The sequence below is a fragment of the Passer montanus genome, unplaced genomic scaffold, assembly GCF_014805655.1.
Source record: "Passer montanus isolate IOZ18808 unplaced genomic scaffold, ASM1480565v1 scaffold5, whole genome shotgun sequence".
Taxonomy (NCBI): Eukaryota; Metazoa; Chordata; class Aves; order Passeriformes; family Passeridae; genus Passer; species Passer montanus.
Genome location: NW_024369929.1, coordinates 9737152 through 9764653, shown reverse-complemented (window position 1 = coordinate 9764653; position 27502 = coordinate 9737152). Strand labels below are relative to the sequence as shown.

At 43.9% G+C, this 27502-nt stretch overlaps 1 protein-coding gene and 1 pseudogene across 3 annotated transcripts in view; both read left to right on the top strand.

The window, feature by feature from the left end:
• Window positions 1-14665, top strand: part of LOC120508927 — a 42424-nt pseudogene extending 27759 nt beyond the window's left edge.
• The window catches only part of LOC120509133 (cell migration inducing hyaluronidase 1), a 98988-nt gene that overhangs the window by 28778 nt on the left and 42708 nt on the right, over window positions 1-27502 (top strand). The window contains exons 2-6 of one of the 3 annotated variants that reach the window (XM_039723462.1): window positions 21782-21889; window positions 24723-24872; window positions 25515-25653; window positions 26429-26665; window positions 27030-27209. In XM_039723462.1, coding sequence (XP_039579396.1) covers window positions 21814-21889; window positions 24723-24872; window positions 25515-25653; window positions 26429-26665; window positions 27030-27209 — 782 coding nt within the window. In that variant the 5' untranslated portion in view covers window positions 21782-21813. Of the gene's footprint in view, window positions 1-21781; window positions 21890-24719; window positions 24873-25514; window positions 25654-26428; window positions 26666-27029; window positions 27210-27502 lie in introns of those variants that run through there. The other 2 variants (XM_039723460.1, XM_039723461.1) reach the window with 2 other exon arrangements.

Sequence of the window (27502 nt, the reverse complement as noted above, 5' to 3'; positions counted from 1 at the left end):
TTGGAGGTGGACAGTGAGGGGTGTAGTGTTCTTTGGTGCCTTGATGAAGCAGTTGGATCCTTATGAGAGTCTCATAAAAAACCCCAAAAAACCTAACAGGGAGGGGAGGGCCCATAAAAAAAAAAACAAAAAAACAAAAAAACAAAACAAAACCAAAAACAGGGAGGGGAGGGCTAAATTTCTTGTCAACAGCAAACAAAAGGGCAGATGCCCATGTGAGTGCCCAGGCATGTGCTCAGCCTTTCTCCTGCTGTGGTGTTTGTGCAGGGATGGGCACAGGCTCACTGCTCAACTCCTCTATTTCATGGGCTGAAAACCTGTGCAGGGGCTTGTTATCATGTTCACTAGAGAACAATCTTAATTATCTGAAAATTCAAGAGTCCAGAATGAGCTTGTGTCTAAACTTTTCTTTAAAAATCCTGGACCTTTTTGACCTTGGGTGACAAAAAGCCTCCAGGTGGCTGCAACCCGTCCAGGGATGGAGATTTCAGTGCAGGGAAACTTCCACAGCCCAAGTATGCACTCAGACTCTGGGGGACTCATTAGATTTGTATTTGCCAAGGCTGTGTAGGTAGATCTTTTCCTATGGCTTATTATTCAATGCCAGTCTGATTCATACTTTCAGCTACTTGTCATTTTTGCGATTAAATTCCTTAGCGGTGATAAGGTCTGCAGAAAAACAAAGATAACAAGACAAGGCTAGAATGTGCTTGTTGCAGTCTTGCCCAGAGATATTTTAGAGATATTTCCTAAATTGTTTCATTTTCAGATTAGCTTTTCCTCTTGCTCCCCAGATTGATAAATGCTCAGGAAGGCATAAATAGTGTTTCAAAGTGGAGCTCACAACTTAAGGCTGTGAATGCTTTCTTGTTCTTGTACATACACAAGTTCTGACCCCTCCATCCTCTAGATCTGGATGCAATACAAGGAACACCACCACTACTTCCAATAATAATAAAGTAAAGTGCTACTTGGGTTTCATAACCTGCCCCTCCTGATAGCATCTGTGATTCAGAGTTAATCATCCACACAACACAGAAGTCAGCAGATCTATTTGAATTCCCTCCTATTTAAATCTTAAACTACCCACAGATCAACCCATGAATGAAAGCCACAAGATTTATATACATTTGTTTTTATAATTGGAAAGAAGCTAGAGCACCTGCCAGAACACCAGGCTGCAGATTGCACCACTCAGTGCAATCTGTGCTGGCATTGCCATGCCCAAGCCATCCTAAAGCCCTGAAGTTTTCCCTCCTCTCCTGCTTCCTAGCTGTCCTCTGCAGCTGGGATTAACAAGGTGACTCTGAGGAGACACATCCTTCCTGATTTGATCACATTACAGCAGGAATTAGAGCAATCTGAGCATCAGACAGTCCCAGGGGGCTGTGGCAAAGCAGGCTGCTTGTCACTTTGCAGCTTGGCATATGAAACCTGAGGGGTTTTCCCTGCTTTTACTCTTCTCCTGGCCCAGGGAGTGGGGCTTGGGGGTCTTGAGGGAGCATCTCCTGACCTGATGTGCATCCAAAGCCCAGCAGCAGGAAAATACAAAATACACAATAGTCTGTGATAGAGAACTTGGGAAGACATTAAAGAGATAGGAATTGAACTGGCTAGTGATTCCTCCATGAAACATGTAGGGTGGGAAAAGAGATGATAAAATGATGTACTGTGTTTAAATGCAGGAAGTTCTTATTTTTGCTTGAATACATTTGTCTGCAAGCCAAATGCTGTCTGAGGCAGACCTTGGTTTCATGAGGATCAGCAGATCTGTACCTCAGGGCAGGATCCCTCCTGTAATTTGCTGAGCTTCACAAAACCAAAAAAAATTTCTTTTTGCCTAAGGAGATGTAGATAAAAGAAATTTATATTGAGTTATGGCTTATGCTTTTGAATTTTAATGACATTTCCTAAATAGCAGTATTTAGGAAAGGCATTTAAATCCCAACACACCTGACTCCAGTTAGCTAAACACACACCTGACTTGTTACAATCCCTGCAAAAAGCAGTCCTCCAGAAGGGGCTATCCTCAGTAGCAAGGCCCTGGGAACATTGGCTGGCTCTTCACCCAAAGCCATGTTTGCATTGTGCAGGTTGGGTGTGTTTACTGGGCTTGAGCTGAAGGCAGAAAACTTTAAAAAAAGCCAAAATCGAAGAAAGTGAGTGGAATCTAAGTGAGTGACAGCTGCAGGGAGGTGGTGGGGATTGAGGGTTCAAGGAAAACAGCTTGAGCTGGGAGAAAGGGGCAGAGACATGGGCAGACCCTTGGCAGCCCCTTCTCTGCTCCTCTCAGCACCAGGGAGAAGTGTGGGCAGCTCTCACTCCTCTTTCCTCACCAGGGCTGCTGATTGAAGATGAGGTGGCTGTCCTGAAAGCAGGTTTTGTGCCAGAGGAGATTCAGCCAAGTGCTGGGCAAGTTGTTGGGAGGTTGGGAGAAATTTTGTGAGAGAAAAACCAGCTGTATCCTGAGTGAGAGCAAGAAGCACTGACCTCCTGTGATTTATTCTTGGGATGGGTTGGAGGCTAAATAGGGGCTGTGAGTTTTTTATGGTCCTTTGAAGTTTAAACTCCAATCTGTAAGAGACAAACTTACCAAAGCAGCATGTGGGGATTTCTGCTTGGTTCCCATATTATGAACAGGAAAATTTGAAATTCCCAGTTCTCTCACTTCCTTTGAAAGTTCAGCTCACGTAGATGTTGACCAAAATGTCAGAGGGGTTGTTTTTAAATAGGAGTAATAACAGTTGGGGGAGACTGACTCACTGGATGGAACTCTCTTGTTTTTTCAAGCCCAAGGAAAAAAATATGTAATTTTCAGTTGTACTCTATGGCATTCCCTCGTTAGTTTACCCCAGATTTTCATCAGTGAGGTCAGGATTTGGACTGTGCCCTTCCATGTTCATCAGCTATGTGACACACCATGTCAATAAACATGGTAGGGCTGTTTTATAGAAAAACAGTCATCAGCTTAGAGGTTCCCCATGACTAAAATACAGCCAGGATTGACATCCAGGATAACCAGAAACCCCAGCTTTAGATGATACCCATTTGCCCAGGACTCACTGCACCTCACACAGTCAATATTGTGTGCTGCTCACAATACTGAACAAGTGTTATTCATCCTCTCCCAGGCAGTCAGAGCCCCAGACTTGCACTTTTTGTACCTTTATTCCAGCCAAATCCCATCTCCAAGTTACGTGACTCGCTTTACATGCCCCCACTCATGGAAGTCTCCCCTCCTTTGCTGCTTGATCACATTTCTCTGCATGTCTTTGCTTCTGAGAGTTCAGGGTTGAGCTGGAGGAGTGTTCTGAGGGCTGTAAATGAGGTATGGATGTGTGTACGTGCAGATCTCTATCTGCCACATGTCCAAGAACAGGAAACCTCCTGCCTGCTTTCTTGCCTTTCCCTTGTCCTTTTAATGCTTTTGCTTATCCCTGGAAGCCTTCTCACTGCCAAAACAGAACACTTTTTAAACACTTTGTCTGATGTTTTTGCTTTACCTGAAAGAGCCAGAACTGCAAATGCCAATATCTTGGTGAAAAAACCCAAAAAACTTCTTGGGTTTGTTTTGTCCAACCATTTCCAAAAGAAAACAAGCAGGATAAACACAATGGTAAAATTGCATGAAGTGCACTGTGGGGATTGTTGAATGACAGTAACAGAGGGGCAGAAATGTCAGGTTTTATCGAGTCTGCTGTCAGCAGATCCTCAAAAATTTTCAAAGTAATATTTGAAACAGTTGCGACCCACTAAACACTGACTTTTTGTGAGTGTATATTAAGCTTTCCTCCTTCAAAGACCAAAGTTTTTGGTAAAAATATAAAAAAAGTTTGCGTGATTAGAAACACGAATGAAAAAAGAAAGAAGAATGTTCCTTATCTATAAAATGAAATGAACCTTTTCACTAGAAAAGGTTGTGAACACAATTAATTAGTTTTGGGGTGCAAATACCTTAAATAGCTCAAGTTATTTTTCTACACATATTAGTATGACTTTTATTTAAACTGGAAAGTTAGGCTTTCTACCTAAAAAATATTTTAATTTGTTTTTCTTGTAAGAAACTCCTAAGAATGAAAGTAGAAGACAAAAAAGTTGTCCTGTATATTGCTCCACTGGCATTTTATTTATCAAGTCTGACTTCCATCCCTTGTGTTTTAAGTGTGTTTGTCTCCTTTGTTTGTGCTGGTTTTTAAGCACAAAAGCATCTAATGCTACGTATGATCTTTCAAGTAGGGCTCTGAAATTACTTTGAATTTGTAGTTCTGGAGAGTTTACACTGGGTTTTGTACAAGCTGAAGAAACAGAACTGAAGTGCAGAACTGAATAGTAAACTGTTAAATACCACTAATTTAAAGAGAAAATAGCCCCCTTAATCTTTCCAGTATTTACATAGAGGATAAGTTCTAATACCTTCGATTCTCACAACTCTTCCCAAGCCCTTTGTGGTAGGAAAGCAGTTATTTCCATCTCTTCCTCCACAAACTCCAAAGTAGGTGCTTTTCATTTGATCTTTTCAATCCTGGTGTAATTTCATTGCTTCATTCAGCCTGCTCATGTGCACCCTGGACTGTAGCACTCCTGTTCCCAAATGACCTGGCAACTCAAGATGGTCACAGCTGTGGTTTTCTCATTTTTAAAAAATTCTTTCACCCTCTAGTTTCCTTTTCCAATGCCTTTCTCATTCCTCAGGGAGGTGGCAGTCAGTGTAGTACAGCACCAAAGCTGGTTCCCAGCATCTGGGGGAGTGACAAGCTCTTTTTGTGACGGTGACTTCAGGGGATGAAATGTGTTAAGGCAATGCAAATCACCCTTATGAAACAGCCAAATGTCCTGGGACTCCATCCTAAAATATTCCACAAATATGGCTCTGGTGCATTTCTTTCATTTCCTCTAGTTGGAGGCCAGATCATCTGAAAATATATCCATTTTTGAGCTGTGCTGTGTTATGACACAGCTGGAGCTGGTTAGAATCTAGAGGGCAGTATCTGGCTTAAGCTGATGGGTCTTTGTGTGGCTTTGATTTATTATTTTAGGACAGCCTGTCCCCTCTTCCATCCTGTAGATAGCTTTGTTTTGTTTTGATGAAAAAAACAGAAAAAGGCTGAAACAGCTTTCCTTGATTGCTGTCCATGTGTGAAGCAGAGGAAAGGTCCAGGCATGCAGACCCCCTGATTTCACCACAAGGAACTGCTTTCCCCTCATTTATCCTCTGCAGGCAGGGATGGGTGGTGGGTCACTTCAGGGAATCCTCCGGAAAAATTCTGGCTTCCTGATCTTTGTAGAATGCAGAGAGGCAGGTGATGAAGGTGGTGCTTCCTTTCTCTAAGCCAAATTTATATTTTCCATTTTACCAGGAATGCAGGTAGTTCAAAGAACACATTTAAATCCTGGAAGGTTTCGGTGACACAAGGAAAGCAAACCATGGTTCAGGCATCTTGGTGTTACATGCTGAGACACTTCAGAGGGGAGAAAGGAGAAAAAAACCCCAAAAAGGTAATTATCTTGGTGTTTAGTTTTTCTTTTCAAGTGTGAACTTCATGTGGCTTTCTGCATTGCACAGCACAAGTGCCTCTCACAGACAGGAATGGGTGCTGGGGTCTTTTGTGGGAGATTCTTTCTATCAATATAAGAATTGTTCTGTATCTGCAGCTTTGGCTCTGAGGCTTGTACCAAAGGTTTCTAGTTTGGAGCCTTTTTTTCTTCTGAAAGAGGGTGGAAATAGGAATCACAGGACGAAGGAAAGACATAGGGGGGAATTATTTTCTAAATGTGTAAGCTGAAATTTGGCGGATGAGGAGTTAAAAGATGATTTAACTTTATCCTTAGTTATTCTAAACTGACACTGAAGAAACAGCCAGGGAGAAAATGGAAACCATAATAATAAACTTCACTGTAAAGTGGAGGAAGCAGGTCTCTTTAGACTGTGGCTCTGGTTCAAGCTGGAGATTACTTTCTAATTCCTGAACCTGTGCCCCTGGTGAATGTCTGCTGGATGCTGGTTCCCTCTCCTGCAGCAGCTCGGGGTGAGCTGGCTGCCTCAGGAGACAGAGTGGGTATGTGACTGCTTGTACCTCAGCCTTACAGGGCAAGGAAGGGAAAATCCCTGGTTTTAAGCCATCCTGGCACCTGACTCAAAGTTCTCAGGGGTCAGCCGGGGTCCCTGGATCAGACCTCAGTAATAAGCAGCCGTTGTTTCCAGACAAAGCAAAAAAATCTGATTTTCTTTGGCTTTGAGGATTTGTTGTGTTTTTTTAGAGCAGAAAGAGAACCTCAAAGGACATTTCTTTGTTTTTCCCTGAAGTCTGTACTCTTGGCTGCAGACCATCTCTCTTGTGCTCAAGCCCTTAAGTGCATTTTTTTCCCTTTGCCCCTGCCTGCCCTTTTGGCCACAGAGAAGACTGGCTGTGTGTCACCCTCTGCCATCCCAGGGAAGCTGTTTCCCAGGTGCTGGCAGGTGTCCCAGAGGGACAGGGACAGTGTCCAGCCATGGAACTGGTGAGAGGCTCTCCCACCCAACAGAGCCCCGGGGCGAGCCCTGCTGTGCCCTGGGTGGGCAGCAAGCCCTCGGGGTCTTTTCCTTACCCCAGCACCTCCTTTCTCTTTCTCACAGTTAAAATTCAGGTCTGTCTGCCTTGCATGTTCTTCTCCCTGATTTCAGGCCAAAAAGGGTTTCCAGGCTGGAGTACCTGGGTCTGTGTCTGTACCTGAGCTGAGGCTGGCAGTGCTGCTCAGAAAAGGGCTGATTTCAGGCTGGACTGGGCTCCTTGTGCATCCCTGCTGCTTTGACTGCAGCAGGTGTGGGCACGGTGTAAATATTTGTTTAAACCCATTGTACCCCAAAGGGCCATGAGAAAGACCAACACTGAGACAGTTTGTGAAGCTTCAACCTCTTCACATGCCCACAAAAAGAGATTTCTAAAATAATCCCATTCTAAAACTCAGATTTTGTGAAAAAAGGTGAGCACTGAAGCACATCTCTTATTTTGGAGGCATGAAGACTCCTGAAACTCTTGCACTGCCTTTGTGAGACTTGAGGACACCTTTGGTTAAAAAAACATGTTATGAAACTGTGTTTCTCAGTCAGCTAAAATTGTTAGGCAGGAAAAAAGTGTTTTGTGGTTTAACCATGAGTCCCATGATGCTTCACCTGACTAAGCAGCTACTTCAGGAATCAGTCCACAAATGCCAGATTTGAAAATAAGATGGGATATATTTATTCATTCAGCCATAACACATGAGCAATCGAATCCCGGAATGCCTTCCCTGCTAACCAGGCTCCTTGATGATGGCCAGGTCTCTCTCATCACAGGAATTGTGAAACACCAATTTGGTAATTAATCCTCCTTTTTTTTAAAAAAAAAAAAAAAAAAAAAAGGTTGCCCAAATTCTGTAAACATGTTGTTTACTACTAAATAGCAGGAAGAATGGTGACACGTGTGGGTCTGTGGGGGAAGAGCCGTGAGCTGCCAGCAGCCATCTGGAGCTGGCACATGCAGACTGATGGGTCTAACCTGACTGAATTCTGGCAGTATCAGCACTTTGGTTCTCTCTTTAGTTCAGCAGTTATTTTTTTAGCCTTTCAGAGTCCAGAAGTTATGGTATTGGCTTTTTTCTTTTCCTGTTGTTGTTTTTTAGACTATTTCATAATGAGTGGGATGTTTCCCCTTCTTTTTTTAACCCCACATGCTGGATCCTTGGAAAGGAACCAAGCTTACTCATTCTCTCTCCCAGACAAATAGAAACAAATATTTAGTTTTAAAAGAGATAGAAGGAAGAATTCCTGTAAAGCTCATGTATCTTTTTGATCCTGGAGCTGAACTGAGCTGTTTATATAATTTCCTCAGCCTGAATTGCAGAGTGGACCGGATTGAACGCATACTTGGAACAGTTAGAAATAAAAATGAACTCCAAAGGCCAGAAGCCCTGGCTGCCTTGGAGCTTCTGTCATGCATGCTTTGGGCTGAGCTGCTGCTGGTGACTCCAGGCAAACCTGTGTCCCTCTGCACAACAGCCTCAGCACAGCTCTGCTCCTTCTCCGGTGGGATGTCACCGTGCCTGGGGGCAGGCACGTGGGTGCACATTCATGGCACCTCTCCCCCTCATTTCTTCCTTTTAAACCAGAACCAAAAGACTCTTGGGAGGGCTTATTTTAGATGATTTTGATTTCCAAAGACATTGCTGCTGTGTTTCAAACCAGGAAGTAATTCTGGTTAACAGGAATAACTGAAAAACTAGAAGGCAGCTTTGCTGCTTATTTTGTGTAAATTCACACCACTCCAAATCCTGCAGAACTGTCTCAGGCTCGTACAGATCTGCACTTGATTTTATAGCCAGGCAAAATGTGTGAAATCCATGCTCAACTCGCTTCCTGCCAGGGTGTTTATCAGAGGATCCCTCAAACTGGAACGAGCCTTTTAAAAATACTGATAATGAGCACTTAAATGTGAATCAGGATCACAATTTGAGTAAAGGATTCTTACTTTTGGGGTCATGTACATCTGGGCATTGATATCCAGTGTACTTTTGCTGATCAAAAACAGTTAGCAAGCCAATTTCTAAGGTTGTCTGTGGTGTAATTGCAGGTTGCTATCACCAGCACACCCTCAGTTGAGTACATAAGGATCCAGATCCAGTCTCTTGGCCGGGCAGGCGTACAAAACCACTTTACATCTGCATTCATTAAGGTATTTTGTGTTTTTCTGCATTTGAAGTAGTGGTTAAGTAGGGGAAGCTTTATCTCCAAGGAAAGTTACTGCAGAATCTTGCTGAGCCTTGGCAGAAGGAAATGGGAAGTTCCCTTGGAAGGGGCAAGTACATTGTTCTCCCTTACAATTAACTCAATTAAAGTCACTGGGAGCTGTATTCTATTCAGATGAGGATTTGAACTCTTAGGGGGGGAAAAAAAGGCCTTTTATCACCTCAGAAGAAGAATTAACACCACTGCTCTAATGTAGAGGAAGGGGAGGAAAAAGCAAACTGGAAGCCATTGTTTACAAAGGATGTGGGGGAAAAAACAAGTTTGTTTTTCTGATTTTCTCTGCTGGCATTGCACTAAAAGATAAAAATAACTATATTTCACTACTAAAGAGGTTTGGAACTGTCAGATTGTCCCTGCACATGCCTTATATATCTGTCTAGACAGAGAAGGGTGACTGAAATAATTCTTGCAAGGACATTGCCAAGGCTTACACGCCTGCGTGCTACTGAATTCTAATTAACACTAACAACTGCCAAGCAAAGCTGGTACAGCATCCTCAAGGAATATGAGCAGCCAAGGTTTCTTGCTAGTCAAAAATTTATTCAAAGCCATTAGCAAGCAGGTGTTAGTGAGGCAGCATCCTCCCTGTGGTGAAGCACAGACACCTGTGTGTGCAGCACTCGTGGGACAGGTGTGGAATTCCCAAAGCTTCTTTGTCTTTTCTAAGGCTTTAATGCAAAGTTGTTTTTCTAAGGAAGCTTTTATTGCAACACATGTAGTTCTAGCTGAGGTAAAAGTTGGTATAGGCAAACTGTAAAGGTTAGTGCCTAAAGGGGGATTCTTACTATAAATCTTGAAAGGCACAGAACATTTGGAAAATGAAGAAGGATGTGTTTTGTTCTTGTTTTGCTGAATGAAATGCAAAAGTCAGAGATGTTTTAAATTTCTGCTCCAAGCTTCCCCAAAGGCTGAGTGAGCTGGCTATGGTGTGCTGGCTCCTCCAGGGGTCTGCAGTGTGCAGATGGGACAGGACAGCACAGGACACACATCAAGCTGCCCCGTGCAGTGGCTCACCTCCAGGTCTGTTTGCTGGGGTGGTTGCTCTCTGCTGTGCTTGCATCCAGACTTTCACACACTTCCCACACTTAGGATGGTCAGACAGCCACGACAGGCAAAAGATTTTGTCCGTGTTTGCTGTTTCTCACTCCCTTTTGCCTACCCATGGCCTGGACATTCATGTTTCCCTTACCCTTGACCCCATATTGCATTCAGCATCCTCTGACATCTTGCAGAAGTCATTTTTTAACACTTGGCTCCCACATTTAGTCTGGCCTTATATTCCCTGGAGACATGCATGTTTCAGATTGACGGGATGTGAACTTCCTGGTGCCTGCAGGCTTTGGAAAGCTGTGTACACTGCAGCCTTGTGTACCCTGGGTTCAGTGCTCTGACAGCCTGACCTGGCTGTGCTGTTGCTCTCCTTGGTGGAGGTTCTGTTCCCTCAGGATGGGCTGTCCCCAAGATGTTGGGAGCATGCACCAGTGCCAGGCTGCTCAGAGAGCTTTTGGCTTTCTAAAGGTAAAAATCATGGCACATCTTGAGATGTGTAACCTGGGGAAGGAGTCCTTGCTGTAGGAAAGGAGAAGAGCAAGAGCTATTTCTGCTACAATTTCGAGGCACTGGGACAGGCCTTCCAAGAAGGATTAGTTTGGTTTGGATATTTACATTTTCAGGGAAAACAACAACAAAAAAAAGCATGTGTAGTTTCTGTTCCCCTGTCTGCTGTCTCAGCACCTCTGCCTTGCTCCATGGGCAAATCTGCTTTGCCCAGTGACAGTAATTTTCCCCACATGAAAGGAAACTGTATTAAGGCTGAACTAAGCATTTTACTCTCAGGATTCTTGGCTTCCTATATGTGTCTTACTAATCCACAGAAGATGCTGATGACCTCATTGCTCATGGTTTTGTACCCCTTTGAGAAGGGGTTTTGCTTCCTCCTTCCACTGACCAACAATCAATGATGTCACTTCATCCGTAGCAATGATACATTTAAAATTATAGGTATTTTTAAAATGTAGATATTTTCCTTGTTCGTAACTCCCTTATGGAGGAGCAGGATCATAGCTTAAGGCTCCTCAGCCTGCCCCCATATAACCTACCTCTGCTTTTCTCATTGCAGGTAAGTGGCACAGTGCTCCTGTTCACCAGCACTGGGATATTCTCCGTGGTGCTGGATGCATGCCCAGGAGCAGTCGTGGCAGGCAGCACTTTGACACAGTTACCAGTGAAAACCCTGCCCTAGCAGTAACTGAGTTCAAACAGCCATAAAAAAGAGGTAAGGAAACTGCTGAGATTCCACTTCGTGTAGCAACCTGTGGCTGACATACGAAGAAAGGAAAATGATGTCATTTCACAACCAAGTTTGTGCTCTGAAGAAATCTGACACAAATTAAAATGTACAAATCCCAAGCATCAGCCAGATAAGAGGAGCAGCATTTCTCTCCTAGGATTGTATAGATCAGAGCAGACAGAAACAGGTTTTCTAGAAAACTGGCAATTTCTTCTAAATAAGCCATTTTCCAGCATGGAGAGATAAGGTCCTTGCAATGACACTTGCAATCCTATGCACCATCCCCGTGCCCAGCCACTTCCTGGCAGCCAGTGATTCAGTTTTCCATTTTGGAAACAAGTCCATTTCTGTTTATTCTTACTGATTGTTTTTGCCTCTTGTGACAGATGAAAACCATAGGTGTGCCAGATTTTCCAGTGGGACTTTTCCTGGGGGAGCCAATGACCAGTCCTGCCTGCCTGCTGGCTCTCCTGCCTTGCGTGGGTCCTGGCAGTGGTCTGGACCATCTCTGTTTGTGTCTGTCCCACATTCCTTGTGGTTTTATGTGTTGCCACATAAACATGGAACAGCAGAGATGGATAGATATATTCTTGGCTGCTGGCAGGAGCAGGTCAAGTAGCCAGAAAACAGATTTTCAGTCCAAGGCATTTCTGAGCAGTTCATGGCCAAAGATTTGAACGCTCCTGAGTTATTACATCTGCATTTCTGCACATGAGTGTGTGCTTGTACCAGATGTGCATGAAGGAACATATCTCCATGCAGTGTCTGTACATTCAGTTTGTTTTCCTGGTGAGATTTTGCAGTGAGGCATTCAGCTGAATGTGACCACTGCAATTCCCTGCAGGTACAACTCACTGGGGGCTGAGGGCACAACCAAAGGCAGGTTGAAGATTGATTGAGAATCAGGGCCAGGATGTAGATGGTTTCAGAGTCTCAGCACTCCCATAAGGGAGGAATGCACTCACAGTCATTTGGGCTTGCTTTGATTCCATGTGAAGCACAGGTTTAATCTAGGACCATTTGAATGGAGGTTTAAATTTGGGAGAGTTTACATGGGATTAAAATTAAGGGGATTTAGGTGTTCTTAAAGTTAAGCATGCTAATACATACTTTTCTGTATTGGAGATTAAAGGTCCTGAAGATCCTTAATGAAGGAACATTTTGCAATCATGCACTAATTACTGTTCTTCTTTTCAGATCACTTGTCCTTGTGTGTTCTAGAAATACCACAGACATGCTGGGCATGTCTGAAATGTCAGTTTTTGTCAGGTTAGGTTCAGCAAAGTCTATTATCTTCCACAAGGGAGGTAAATGTATTTATTCTATCATGTTTCTTTGGCCTTTTATTGCTTTTCATGTTTCTTTGGCTTTTAATTAGGTTGGAAAGCACAGAAGAATTAGTGGTGTCTATCCCATCCAAAAATATACATGCAGATATACAGTGCTTATCAATATACTTCCCATCACAATATGCCAGTGTAACCCAGTGCAAACCTCTTGGCTTAGGGATGGCGAGAAAGAGGACAGTTATTTCAGGATTTTGGCTCCACTTTGCCAGTGAGAAGTTGCATGAAAAACAATCATAACCTGAAAAGCTGATGAAAAAGAAAACAGTCTGCAGTGAAATGAGAGCTACTTATTGTTTTGGATAGAAGGATGGTGAAATCAACAGTTTGGGAGAGTCCTTAGTATAATTTTTCCTTGTATTGCTGCAAGAAATCCATTGGTATCATTGGTCCAGAAAATCCATGCTGGAAAACTAGAGGCTATTGAGTCCAGGTTTGGATGAATAATGTGAGTGATAAGGAAATCAAGAAAAAGCCACCTAACTTGAGGCAGATTTCAGGCCCTCACACAGAGATCAGATGGAAAATTGACTGTATTTCCAGCTTGTTATTTTTTGAGGTGGAGGAGGGAGAGTGGGTTGCAGGGGGTTGGGGACCTTTTCCCCACTGCTTTACTGAAATTCATATCAATTTCTGGTTGAAATTTCAAAGCTCATTGCTATGACCATTCCAGGGGAGGCAGGGATTTCATTTCAGTGCATGTTTGATTCCTGAGAAGCTGCTTCTTTCATCCTTTAAAAAGCAAAAGTTTGAGGTTTTCTTTTTTGTTTTTGTCCTGAAACTTTATTGTTTCATTCTTTCATCAAAGCCCTGAATACTTTTGAAAGGAATTTTTTTATTAAAAAGGAATATTTTTTTTTGTTTGTTTTGCCAAACTTTGTTCCCTGGACCACCTGTGCCAGCCTCTTGGCTGTTTTGGGAGCTTGGTTCAGCTTCCTGCCCCGACTGCCTCCAGGGGCACAAAAAGCAGCAGGCAGGGCCAGCACCACCCTGGGGACACTCGGGCTGGGCTCTTGTCCTGTCCCTGCCACTCTGGTGGCATGCTGGTGACTGGCAGTGGCTCCGGGCTGCTGCTGGCTGATCACAAGCTGCCCCTGCTTTGCCTTTCCTGAGGGCAAGGGTGCTCACCCGTGTGCCTGCCCTGATTTCCAGTCTGGGGAATCATGCTCTGCTGTCTGCTCCACGAGCTTCCCCCTGCTGCTTCAGGTATTTGGACTATTTGACTCCACAGCTCCAGGACTGCTCCGTGCTGGGGGGGGCTGCATTTCAGGGCAGGCTGGAGCATTTCTCCCTAGCACACATTGCTTCTGCCAAGGATAATGCAAAAAAACCCCAATCCTCCTGACCCCAGCGGGATCGGGATTTAGGGTCTTGTTTCCTGGTTTTGCAAAACCTTATTTAAATTAGAAGTGTTTACAGGAATAGTCTGGATCCAGCCAGCTGCAAATAGCCTTGGGAGTCTTTGCAATGAAAAACATAATATAAACACAAGACATTATTATTAAAATGGAAGAATACATAATGCCTTTGTACATTGGGACAGCAGAGGACCAGAGCAGAGTTGACATGAGGGATAGTTAAGGCATAACAGGATGCAACAGATGTAAACTAATAAAAGAAGGATTCAAAGTGTCTAACCATTTTCAGGTAGTTAAATAAGAAAAAGTGCCAATATTATTTAAAAATAAAGAGTAGAAGAATATTCCTGCCAACTGACATATGGGTACCTGGCTTAGCCTGTTGAAATACCAGCAGATCCATGAGGCAGCAAGTTTACAGCTTCAGTGAGGCTCACTTCCACTTCCATCCACTTTCTCTCTCCTGTATGTTCTGTAATTTTAATTCAAGAAATCAAAGAAGGGCTAAGAAATGTCCATGATGTGTGGAGGGATCCCAAGCTGTGCTGCTGGTAAGTGAACTGCCACACCCAGAGGGTCACTTGTCTCCTTGTCTCTGTTTTTCAGGGAGTTTTGCCAGGCTTGGCTATAAAGGACAAGCCAAACCATCCTGGATTAAAGTCTTTAATCATTCTAAGAAAGCTGCTTCTCTTCAGCACTATGTTCCCTTGAAGCTGAAAAAATATCAGTGTCCTGATAATACTGTTGAGCCACTAAAATTTGTTTTTTTCTCAGACCTGCTTGGAGCACATCTCTGCAAAGGCTGGGGTGCCCTGGGGCACTGCTGGGGAGCACCAGCCAGGCAGAGCCCAGCAGCACCACCACCAAAACCTGCTGTTCTTACATGACTGTACCAAACTGATGGTGTTCACTTGTATATTTTATAACCAATAAATATATTCTCACCTTACCCACTGTGGTAGAGCTTTATTTTTCAATCAGTGCCTTACAGAGCAGAACAGGAGCAGTCTGTGGGCTGCCCTTCCCCAGGGGAAGCATTTGTGATTTGGTATCAAAAGGTAAGTTTTAAAGGCAAGAGCTGCTCTGTGGTAACTGTGGGACAAATGAAATTTGGCGTGGAAATTTAGCAATTCCAGGGAAACATGAACTTAAGCAAAAGCAGGGAATTTTCCCTTAATTCCTGCTTTTATCCATTAATGTCTGCTTTTTAAAAAAGGTGTCCATCTGCAGTGACATCTCAGGTGACTCAGCAACCTCTGCTTGGTCAGTGTGCTGTCATCTCGTGACAACGTCTTCTAATCAAACTGATCACAACCACAACAAAGAGTTATAAATGTGTTTCTGTCTGAAGCTAATGACTAGTCAAATGATGTTTGTCTAACTGATGTGAACACTTAATTAAGGACCTACAGGAATAAAACCCAGGATAAAATATGTGCTGCTTAGGATGAAGTCTTGTGTTCCTTTCAGGCCATGCTTGTGTTGACTTTTGGCTCCCATTGAGGACTGAAATATTGTCAGTATTATTGGCTAATTCTCTTTGCTTTACGTTTATGCTGCAGCTGTTTGAAGTAAAGACAAAAAATAGAGATTTATATGCAAAGTGAGAAAAAATTGGTGACCTCACTGACTTCAACTATGCACAAAGTGACCCTGAAATGATGAAAGAGTCACTTGGGTTTGAACATGGTGCTACTTGGTGACAACAGTGAAGGGACAGGTGATGTCAGACCATCCCTGTCACTGAATAATGTGGGCTGTTCAAGCAGGTAGGTGAAGGTTGTGTAACTGATGTCCTGTTGTTTCTTTGGCATTCTCAGAAATGGCCAAACAAGTTGCTACAGGGAAAGGTCAGTGTTTTGTTGGCCAGACTTCTGCTCCCTGGTGAGTGAGTTGCTCTGGCATCCACGCCAGAGCAGCTGACTTGTGCCTCTGAGTGGGGACTGGATGCCTTGGATGGGACACTTGCCTCCACCACACCCATTCTGCCATGCTCCTTGGATGTGGGCTGACAGGACACCCAGAAGGTTTACAGGCAGAAAAGGAAACTGTGGCTCCATCCCCACACCAGTGGGAGAGGTGAGAGCTGGGTTTGGCTGGGGAAGAGGTCCTGGCTTGCCAGAAAGTGTGAAGAAATCAGTGATGCTGCTCAGTAAAGGTAAGAAAAATCATGATGCATGGGACATCTTGGGAATGAGAAGGGTACAATAGCCTGAGCAGCTTGAACTGACCCTCTAGGGAGATCCCTGAAGTCCTTTGGGTCTCCTATTAATACCTAATTGTTGAGATTTCTGATGCTGTACAGGGGAAAGAAGCAAGATGTTTTTGGCTCATAAGCATAAGCCCAGCACTGGAACAAGTACTTACAGAGCAAGCTTTTAGCTTCTTGGAGATTTATTTGATAATCTGTGACATGTCCAGACCCTGGATCCCAATAAAACTTTGCAGAGCTCTAACCCCAGGCTGAGACTAAACAATTGGCAAAGGAAGAGCCTGGTGAAGGAAGGAGAGGAATGTGCCTAAACCTCTGAAAAATCTCTATTCCTCCTCCCGCCCCAGAAGGAGAGCAAATGGCAAATGTCCTGGAGAGGAAGGCGTGGAGTCGTGGCGAGCCAGATGCAAACAGTGAAGTACCACAAAAGCAAAAAGAAAAATATTTACATCCTGATGCAGTTATTTGGGTAGTTAAAAGCAGCAGTTTGAAGAGGATTCGGGATGCTGTGATCCTCTTCAGCCACAGCACTCACTTTCCTTACCTTGGGAGGGAAAAGAGCCCTCTAACCAGGGACGCTCTGCAGAGGGTACTGTTCCTCCAGGGACTGCTGGGACATTCAAGGGGATGTTTTCAAAGCCTGCTGCTAACTTGGCGCTCACCAGGAGCCCGTGTGAATGAAGCTGTGGGGTAAGTGCTGCATGGGTGCTGTGTTGCAAGGAGGCTGCCCTATTCCTCCTGGGATTTCCTGAGGATATCCACCCGTGTGCTGGAGTGCACAGGGGCTGTGTGTGTCCTCGTGGACTTGCAGCTAATCCAGGTGTGTCCAGCACATCCCGTGCCTTCAGGGTGTGTGGCCATTCTGGTCATCCCCAGAGCATTTCTGCAGTGGCTCTGGCACCCCCTGGAAGCACGAGTTTGGCTGGCAGCAGGCACAGCAGGGTCAGGTCACCCTGAGCCTCAGCAAACGGGGCTCAGCCTCCCTCTCTGCTTTGGTGCTTTGAAAACTTCATGTGCTGGAGGAGGGTTTAATTCAGTGAAATGCTGAGCACTTCGAAAGCATGTGAAATTGGGAGGCAGTCAGCCTCGGATGGGTGGAGTGATGGGAATTGCAAATGATTTTGTTTAAACGGAGCCAAAAATTGCTTCCTTTCCTCTTCAAAGTCTGCAAGCCTCTGAAAAAAAAAAAAAAAGAAAAAAAAAGAGTAAATTCTCAAAAAAGGTATAGCTTTAAAACCCCTACCTTCCCCCTTTTATTTCTGTCTCAAAATAGCTTGCTAATATTACAACAAATTAGCAAACACCTTCTTTTTCATTAATTTATTCATTGCAAAAATTTCCTCCAGCTCCTGCTCCTCATTCAGAATCTATTTTTATGGACATCAGGAAGCAAGGAATTTGCAGTGATGTTTATACAGAATATGTGAGCAGAACCTTCTTGTTGGGAAAGTTATTAGATAAATTTATAAGAAACCAAAGTTCACTGGGAAAACAGTCAGAATGTTGCTTTTGACTCCAGTATTGATTCACTGAGAATTAAACTCTGTTCCTGAGTTTAATCCTCCTCCTCTTGCTAGTAAAAACGAGCAGCTGATGTGTGGGTGGCAAGCACAAGGAAAAGATGTGGAGCAGAGGCAGCTATGCTCTGCCATGCGCTGGGACTGAGCAGCATTTCCATTAGCAATCCCCAGAAATTCGTGTGTTTATTTTCTGAAGGCTTCAGCTGTGCCTGCGGCTGGGTGTGTGAAAATCCCCTCTGTATGTCACTGTAGCAAGGGCTGGCATGTTCTCAGGTCAGGAAAGCAAACACGCACCTCAAATCCATCTTCCCAGCCGGGGCTAAAATGCAGAATTCCCTGAGCAGGGCGAGGGGACCTGCTGCCATGCAGTGTCAGCAAGAAGGGAGCAGAGGCGTTAATTCAACAGCTCCTCCCGCTCTCAGGATCAGCTTCCAAATCGATGTTGGCCTCCCTGCATATGCATGAGCAAAGATGCAGCAAGGCTTGAGACCCCGACAGCAAACTGCTGCAGCCTCAGCATCAGCGGTGGCCGTGGGAGGGTCTGGGCTTGGTTCACCATGGCCCTGGCACAGACCCCTCAGGGCCTCTGAGAACATCTACCTTGCAGAGGGGCCCCTGGAGCACTTTAGTGTCTGCTGAGAGCTCACTCCCCATCAAGTAAAAGGCTCCTTTTCCTGTGAGCATTCCCTGTTCCCTGAGGATGGTGCTGGATTCCCGCTTTGCCCCCATGCAGTTGGTCTCTTTCACTGGGCAGTAGCAGCAACAGAAGCCACATGGTTTGCTGCCCCTGTTTGACATCTTTTTCAGGACAGATCAGGTAGCTGCTGCTTTTTTCCAGTCCTTGCCTCATTTTTAATGGTTTGTGAATGATCCCATTGTGCCCTGCTTGACATACTGGAAGGAGCTGTCTCCAGCAGATGCTGAAGGTGCATCCTCCAAAGAGTGTCAAGCCAATCTTAAAAATCTTTTTAAAAATCTTAAAAAGCACATCTAAACACCCAGTATTGGGAGTAACTTTAAAATATTTTGTTGTTAAAATATTTATTTGTTAAAATATAGGTTTGGGTGGTTGGTGCAGAGCTGTGCAAGGGGGCGAGTCACGGTGTGTGTTTCTGAATTACTCTGGAGAGCTCCTCTCTGACCCTTCAGATTCAGGGTGTCTGTGTGACCCCACCACGACACCTGTGAGGATCCAGCTTCCTCAGAGCATTTCTTCACCGTTTTGTTCTCAGAATTGTCCTCAGTGTGTTGCCTCCAGCACTGAACCCGTGGGAAGGGCGGTGCAGAGGGATTCCTCTCTGCTCTGTGCTTTCTAGTACAGCATCGCTGCTGACACCTGTGGCAGCAGCCAGCTGAGGACTAATGGTTTCCTGCATCTACTTTTAGCATTGTCTGCTGCTATTGTTCACTTTTTGGAAAGGTTCAGCAGCTGGGAATCATTTCAGAGAGTCTGCCTTGCCAGATCCAAGGATATGAGTCCCACTTGCCATTGCCAGGCAGCTTTTAATGGCTAGATATAAAAGCTTTTCTCACCCAAGAGAGAAGTCCCAGATGGTATTTGAGAAAGGCTGGAGATGTGAGGCTTAAGCAGGCACTTGCACGGCCCTTGTGCTCCGGGAGCCCGAGTCTGCAGGGAGATTTGTTGACACTGGTGGTTACATCAGAGCTGGAGCTTGCTCAAGGATGTGTGGCTGTATCCCCTTGGCTCCCAGCGCTGCCTGGCAGGAGATAACTGCTCCTGAGCTGGTCCAGCACCACAGGGAACAGGGGAGTCACTATCTCTTCCTCCTCTTATACTGAACAATCAAACCAGACATGCCACTGCTTGCGCCCAGCATTTGGGAAAGATGCTGAATGGAGAGGCTCAGAAGGAAAATTCCTGAGATTATCCTCCAAGCAGCATTTTTCCAGCCCCGTGTTAGTCAGAGCTGAATCAGAGGAGTCAGATCCTCTTGGCCCTCTTGGCTCCCAGCCTTTCCAACCCAAGTGCCAGTTAATACTAACACTGCAATGAACTCGGGCTCGCTGTGAGCCGAATCAAACACCCTACCTCAGTCACAAAATAAGCAGGACATTCTTTGGACCGGGGGAGATCAGACACTGTGAAAACATTGGAGCCCTGGCACACAGCTGATGCCTCTGAAAATGACATGTCTTCCCAGTGTCTGATTGCTTGTTTTGAGCTCTGCTGATGAAGATGGATGCAATCAGGGAAGCAGTCCCTGGTGAGCAACAGGGGATATAAAATCAGAAGCCATTTTCCACAACCTGATGGTAAGTACTGTGCAGTTCCTGGCTCTAAAGAAAGCAAAGGCTGAGAAATTTGTTGATGTAGTTTCCTACTAGTTTGCTACAGGTCTGTGTCAGAGGTAAGGTTTCAAAAAATCTCCTTTGAGCTTTTAATGGGCGAGAACAAAAACATTTCTTTGCTGCCTACACAGCAATAGGAGAACAAATGCATGCCACTGTCAAAAAAACAGTCCCTTCTTTTTATTCCTGTGAAACCTTATATCATCTGAGTATGTTTTATGACCAAAACCTCACTGGTTGGAATCTGGCTTTATGGAGCACTAACAGTTGTGTCCACACTCTGAGAAATGCTGTTTATCTGCAGTGACCATCCTGTGGTATTACCTCTTGTTTAGTTCTTCCTCAACCATTCCAGCAGAGCCTAACGACTGGGTCTGCAGATCAGGCTGGGTAATAATCACTAATAAATCCTGGCATTTTAATGGTGACTGCTGTACCTTGGGTGCACCTCTAATAATGTTTCTTTGAAAGAGCTCTGGCTTATCCAAAGTTGATGGTTGATGCTGTTAAAATGTCAGACACGTGCAGCCTGGTTCTGGCACAAATCCCATGGCGACGGCGCTGCTCTCTGATAATGCAGATCATTCAAAGTTATAGCATTGCTAAGTGCATTCCTCTCTTCCACTGCTCTGTAACAGCATTTCAGCACCTGATAGACTCTACCAAGCCCTGAGCCTATGCTCTTTCCAGAGCTCAGGGCTGTCAAATACACTATACCAAAGCAAACAAACATTTCCCTGGCAAAATATTTCCTGTAAAATCTGCTCCTAGTGCTATTTTTACTGCAATCATTGGATTACATGTGTTTTGAACCTATCATTGTACTTTGAGCTGTGGCACCTTTGTGAACAGTACAGATGTGTTTTACATATAAGATTTTCTCCAGAATAAATCCTGGCTTCTTCCATTCTTTTTCTTATGTTTTTGTTGTTGTTTTTGTTGTTTTTTATACAAGTGACATGGAACATAACATTTATTTTTGCCCTAAAGAAATTGGAGTACCCTGGAATTGTTTTTCAGTGGGTTTTTTTTTTGTGTTGAACTAAACTGTATGATGCATACATTTATCCTGTTTCATCAGTGAGATGTGACATGACAGCTACAAATAAATGTCTTTGATATTCCCCAGACACTGGCTTATATGATAAAACCTAAAGACTCCAAGGACTGCATGTGAATTTTAAACAGTGCCTTATGAATACAGAAGTGGGTGTCCTTGCCTCCCTGTGAATACACATGTCAATAAATTGTCATGAGCCTGGGGCAGAGCTGCAGAATCAATCACTGGAGACCAGAGAAATTCACATTAATTCTAACTTTGACTTTCATGACACTGCTTGTTTGTTTTTGCTGGGGGTTGGCTACGGAAGAAACAAAAACAACATTAGGTAGACTGGTTTCAAAAGCAGCTTTTGGTTTTGCAAGAAAATTCTGAGCTGGCACACTAAATAGACAATATTTTCTTAGATCTGAAATCTAAGAAAGTGCATGCTTCAGGTTGGAAGTGTGAGTATGGTTTATCTGGGGGTTACACAAAACACCGATGCTAAAAATGTGTGCATATTTCGGGGGAGAGAGGTGCCACTGAAAGGTTACTCCATGAAAATTTGTCACTCTGCAAACGCCTTCTCTGTTGTGTTTCATTACTTTCTAGCACATGTGAATATTCAGCCCTAGAGTCCTGACATTGGATGTGTTTATGCCACATTCCTGAGGCGTTTTTGGTTACAGCTGGTGGCTGCTTTCTGAGTGTCTATTTGGATTCCCAAGTGGGTTGATCCTAAACCAAACAAAGGGTGAGGAGCTGCCCATGGCTCCTTGCTCTGTTCAGGCTGGTCCTGAATCAGTGCAAAGGTGTTTTCAGCCATTGAGCTGAACGGGAGTGGAGGTGGTCTGGAATAAAACTGGATTTAATTTTTTTTTTTTCAGTGAATGAGCTGAGGAAAAAAAAAAGTGACATTTTCTTGATATTCTTTTTTCACAGTTATCCATACAGAGAACTGAAAATCCTGAAGAATGGCTCTACCTACCTCCAAGTGTCTGGCTGGAAGTTTGGGGTTCTTTCTGTTCATAGCATCTTCAGTAAGCACAGGTAAGTTTTCTTGCCATGGGGAATAAGGGTATGGTTTGTAATGCTAATTTTAATAGGTTTAAATTGATCAGCCTTTGTATCAAAAGAGTCAAGGACAGAGTGAAAAAACTCAGGAGAAAAGCAGTTTTCTGGTGTGCCAATATATACAGTCAAGGGCAGCTTGAGTGGCAAAGACTGAAATTTCTGAGCAGGTGAAAGTACCCTCAGACTCTGCCACACATTCTTAAACCAAACAAAAACCCAACAAACTGCCACAAAAAAAATAGCAAAAGAAACCTCAGGTCTAATAGCTGTGGCTGAGGGAGGTGAAGGCGAGCAGTCTCCTGCATTCCTCAAGCCCAGATGTGGAGAGCAAAAAGCTCTGGCCTGGGACATCCCTGTCCCTTGGGTTTTGTCTCTTCCAAGCTGTTGTTTTTACTAAGCATTTTAGGGAAGGAGGAAAAGGGAGCTTGATTTCCATATTCTATACAGATCTAATTTGGAGGTTTGTATTTGTTTGGAACAAAGAGACCATATGTCTTGCCCCAAACACTGCAGCTGCATGAAGCAAGCTCTCATTGTCATGCTCAGGCCCTTTTGGTCAAGAAGCAAACATTCAGTTAATTCCTTGTGCTGGGTAGAATTTGCACTTTTATTTCAAAAATGACAATGAAGGCAGTAATCAAGCTGTCAAGGTAACTGGAGCAGCTGGCAGAAGATGCTCAGCCTGATGGTGTCATTGGCACAGCAGATGCTGGTGATGTGCAAAGTTCCTGCTACAAACTGGCTAATGAAACTGGGAATTTGGGTCCTCTGCTTATGGTTTGTTGGCTTTTGCTGTTTGTCATCCCAAACACCAACTTAAATTCCTCTTGATTTCCCCTTAGGCTTCCCTGTGTGCCTCTCTGTTTCAAAACAATGAATTTGGGGCACAAGTCATTTTTTAAGACTGCAGGAAACTCCTTGCATAGTAGCATCTTCAAGTAAATGGAAAAATGAACAAGACTTTTATCCTTTACATTTGAATTGATTAATTAAGGTATAATAGATAAATTATACCTTTACATTTGAATTTATTCTCTTGGTTTTATTTCACTTCTCATCATGAGCAAATTTTTTCTATTATCCTTATTCTCAGGGAAATAACAGATTTTTTTTTAATTGCTGTTAGTGTGTATTGCAGTAATATTTGAACATCTATTTACAATGCAAGTCCTATCCCCTGTCTGAAATATTTATCTTCTCTAACTTTTATTAATTGTGTGTGGCTTCTGGTAGGAACCCAGAAACACCTCCTCATTTTTCTCAATTACTGTAAATCAGAGAGAGTGCCTCTGACATTATTAACACAATTCCAGCTTCCAGCTGGCACAGTGGTATCAAAATCAGGTCCTGGATGTTTATCTGTATCCGACTTGCTGCCTGGTAGATTATTGGCCCTTTTTGATTTACTTCATATAGATAGGAAAAGTTTGCAGAGAGACAGGTCTATGCAGCCCACAGGAAACATCCCTCATTCACCTTGAGAACAGATATTTATTGGGGCTCTGGAGACTTTAAAGCCATGGCTGGTCCAATTCTTTAGTTTTCTTAAGATATAAGCTGGTGGAGGAATGTGAGTGGAAACTGAATGCAGATGGACAGATTTTGTTTTTGTTGCAGTGGAATTACAGATGTCCTTCAAGTTCCACAGTGGCAGCACAAAACAACTGCCTGTCGACTGCACCAGTAGCAGGAAATGTTTCCTTGCTTGGATTCACATCATTGTCCTTTCCATTACCTGGAGGCATTATTACCTGTGGGGCAAAACCCACCCAACTTTACCAAGTTTCAGAGACATAACCCTACTGAGGTCAAGGTTTATCCCATGCCCATCATCACTGATTTGCTGGTCGTGTAGTTTTCTCCGTGGTTTTTGGTTTAAGGGATAAAAATTGTAGAGCTGGTGAGAACTCCCAGCCCTTTCTGAAGGCAAAGGGCTCATTGTTCAAACTTCCACTGACCTCAGCTTCCTAGGATTAGAAAGGGTTCTACCCTCAGAAAATATGCATCACACAGGAGACTCACTCACAGTTTTGTTGATTACAGTGAGACATGAGGCTCACATATCAGCTGAGGTGGTACCAGGGAAATATTTTATCTGAAATAAATAGTTGCAACATGAGACTCTTGCATGTGGTATGAGAGCTGTTCAGACTAACACGTCATGGCAGCCCATCATCAAATTTGTGTGTGGAGACTGCAGATGTGTGATCCCAAAGTGAATGAATCCTTATTGCTTCTGCCTGGAAAACTTTACAAACCCAGACACCCTTATGAGATTCCTGTTGCTCTCTGTTACTGGATTACTGGTAATTGCTTGGTGTTTCCATGTTAGTTTGATCTCTTTTTCTTTCTGTCTCCAGTGAAAATTTACAGTGAAAACATATTTTAACATTTTTATATTAAACAAAGCAGGTTTTGGGGGGCATTTTTAAAGATAGCAGTTGTTTTATCCTTTTATCAACACCTTCCCTGGGCTTTGTGTCTAGATGATATGAACAGAGCTAAATGTGACTGCAGGAAGGCTCAGTGCAAGTCCCTTTTCAGTAATTTTCTAGAAACTGCATCCCCTGCAAGGCTCCTTTGCAGTAGGTTTTTCCATTCTTCCAGAAAACCATACAGCTTAAGCTGCTGTTTGTTTTCTTTTGGTCGTGACCCACATGTACCCTGCTGCACTGAGGCACTGCTGTGCTCCAGGGAGTCAGCCAAGAGGCTGATGCTGGAGGACACTGTAAAGATGCCCAGGTGCAGAGCTTCCTGTCTCGCTCCAAACAAACACTGATTGTCCTCCCTCTCCATCTTTGCCCAGCAGAAGCAGCTGTCACATGTCCTGACAGAGAGCCTGAGTTAGAAATCTGGAACCCGGGTCACAGCGAAGAAAACCGCGTTGAAATCCGCAACGGCAGGAAGCTGCTGCTCTCTTCTTCTGCCACTGTCCACTCCATCCACATCACTGATGGAGGTAAAACCTGCTGCTGCCAGGGCTGGCTGCACTCTGCTCTCCACTGGGACTGCTTAAATCACTGCGGATCCTGCTGGGAGAGCTTCTTGCTGAGGAGTGGGTGGTGACTGGGCAAAAACAGCTTTACCCCAATACAGGGCTGGGTGGCAGCTGAGGTGCTGAGACTCTTTAGCCATTGTTACCAGCCTCATTTCTGACCTGTCTGGAGAATTTACACAAGTAGCTTAGTGTAATGATCAGCTCTACTTCTGTGATTTGCTTCAAAAACATTATTTTTACCAAAGCACTGGCCTGATAGCATCATACTGCAGTAGTTGTGTTATCAGGGCCTCAGGACAGGGCAGGTGCTCATGTCCCTCTTTGTCTCCAAGGACAGAGCCATAGTGTTGCTGGCTTTCATTCATCTTAACTCTAAACTTCTGTCTCTGTCTCTTCCATGTAAATCTTATTTACACTCATCAAGAACTGGGCTGAATAAAAACCAATGTTTTCAGGATTTGTATTGAGAGCTGTTTTGGGGTGTATGAACAGAATTTTTTAAAAACTGAGATTACAGCCCAGCATTGGGTTTAGCACAATGATACCACAACCTCACATGAGCTGCAGGGGGATAAAGCAAATGTCATAACCTTCTCTGCTTAGGAAAACTGGTCATCAAGGACGATGTGCAGCCCATCATCCTGCGTACAAGACACATACTCATTGAAAATGATGGAGAGCTACACATTGGCAGTGAGCTGTGCCCTTACCAAGGCAATGTGGTTATCATCTTATATGGGCGGTATGTATGCACGGTAAAATACTACCTCAGAACCTTCTGGCAACTCTCTTCCACATCAGGGAATGAAAATGTTCCTTAAAATTACATGTTCTCAGATATACTTATCATCAGTGCTCTGTGGAAGTTCAGTAACTTTTTAAACAACTTAAATGGCCTACAAAAATTGATGCAAGTTTGGGATTTTTTCTCTTCTACTGGGATATGAACACTGGGGTGTTTGGGCATGCTAGAGAATCAGCATGCACCTTCCCAAACTCAAACTGATTTTCCAGAATAGGCTTAAAACCTGAGGAGTTATTTTTGTCTGAAAATTCTCCTCTCTAAACATTCTTTCTTTCTGTATGGGAGTTGTGAGTGAAGGATAATAGGCTTGTCTTGCAGATTGGTACAGGATCTCTTAAAATTTCAAGGATGCTAAATTAATATTTAATAACCACTGGACCTCTTAGCTCCTGGTTAGGGTCTTGCCTGCCTCCAGAATTCAAAAACACAGATGTGCCATTCAGTCTGGGCTCCAGGCCTCCTCTGGCCTGGATATAATGCATGTAGCATGTATAAGCTATGTTCCAGAGTGCTTTTGGTCTTTGATAGCTGCCACTATTTTTAAAAATAATTTCTGTACAACGTGGGCAGCTCCTGATTCTTGGAATACTTGAAAGAAATGCACAGCACACCATGGGCCTTCTCTCCTTGGGTCATGGCAGCACAAGGAGAGAGGTTCCTTGACTCAGATGCAAACCCAAACCTGGTCCCTTTTCCTCCCTTCCTGCCTTAGAGCGGATGACGGCAGCCAGCCAAACCCTTACTTTGGACAGAAGTACCTTGGAGTCAGCAAAGGTGGCACTCTTGAGATCCACGGGAAGAAAAAGCTGTCCTGGACTTTCTTAAACAAGACTCTCCATCCTGGTGGCATGGAAGAAGGTGGATATTACTTCGAGAGGAGCTGGGGCCACCGGGGTGTCATTGTCCACGTCATTGACCCAAAGACAGGGGCAGTTGTCCACTCAGACCGGTGAGTGACCTTTTGGCTGCCTGGATGTGAGGCTGGGGACAGCATCTCAGCAGGCTCAAACACACACATTTCAGCATCTTCTTCAAATGGGTGTAACTGCATGAATGTACAATTCCTCCTAGACCAGCCATCTCCAAAACCAGAGAGTGAGCTGTGTTATACCTTGCAGTTTTTCAATTAGAGTTTAATCAGTTTGGTTTAACAGAACCCTCCAACACACCCTGCTAGACAAGTGCTTTTGCAGCAGGGTAATACTACAGTGAGCAATACAAAAGAGTACTTTCTTTATAGTACTTGCTTTTCAGTACCTAAAGGCGTGGTGAATGCTGCGGTAAATGTTTATGGGTGTTTTTGATCATTTCAGGTTCGATACCTACAGAGCAAAGGAGGAAAGTGTCCGCCTGGCTCAGTACTTGGGCAGAGTTGCAAATGGCATGATCCTGTCAGTCGCAGTGAATGATGAAGGATCCAGAAACTTGGATGACTTGGCCAGGAAAGCAATGACCAAACTGGGCAGCAAGCATTTCCTCCACCTTGGGTTTAGGTATGTGCCAGTCCTGCCAGTTCTCCCAGCACAGAGGCTTTATTATGTTCCTGAGATGTCCAAATAGTTCCACTCTTTCAAAGTCACAAAGTTCTTTCACATGGGGAAAAAAAAAGTAAAAAAAGAGGGAAACTTCTCAATGTGCAGTTTTAGCAGTTAATTAGATAGTTTCAGATGCACTCAGAGTCTATATTGGGTATTTTTATTAGCAGATTGAGGAATAGCATATGATTCACATTAAAAAAGATGGTTTTCCAAGATATTGTTCCCACAGGTTGCTTATTCCAATTTAT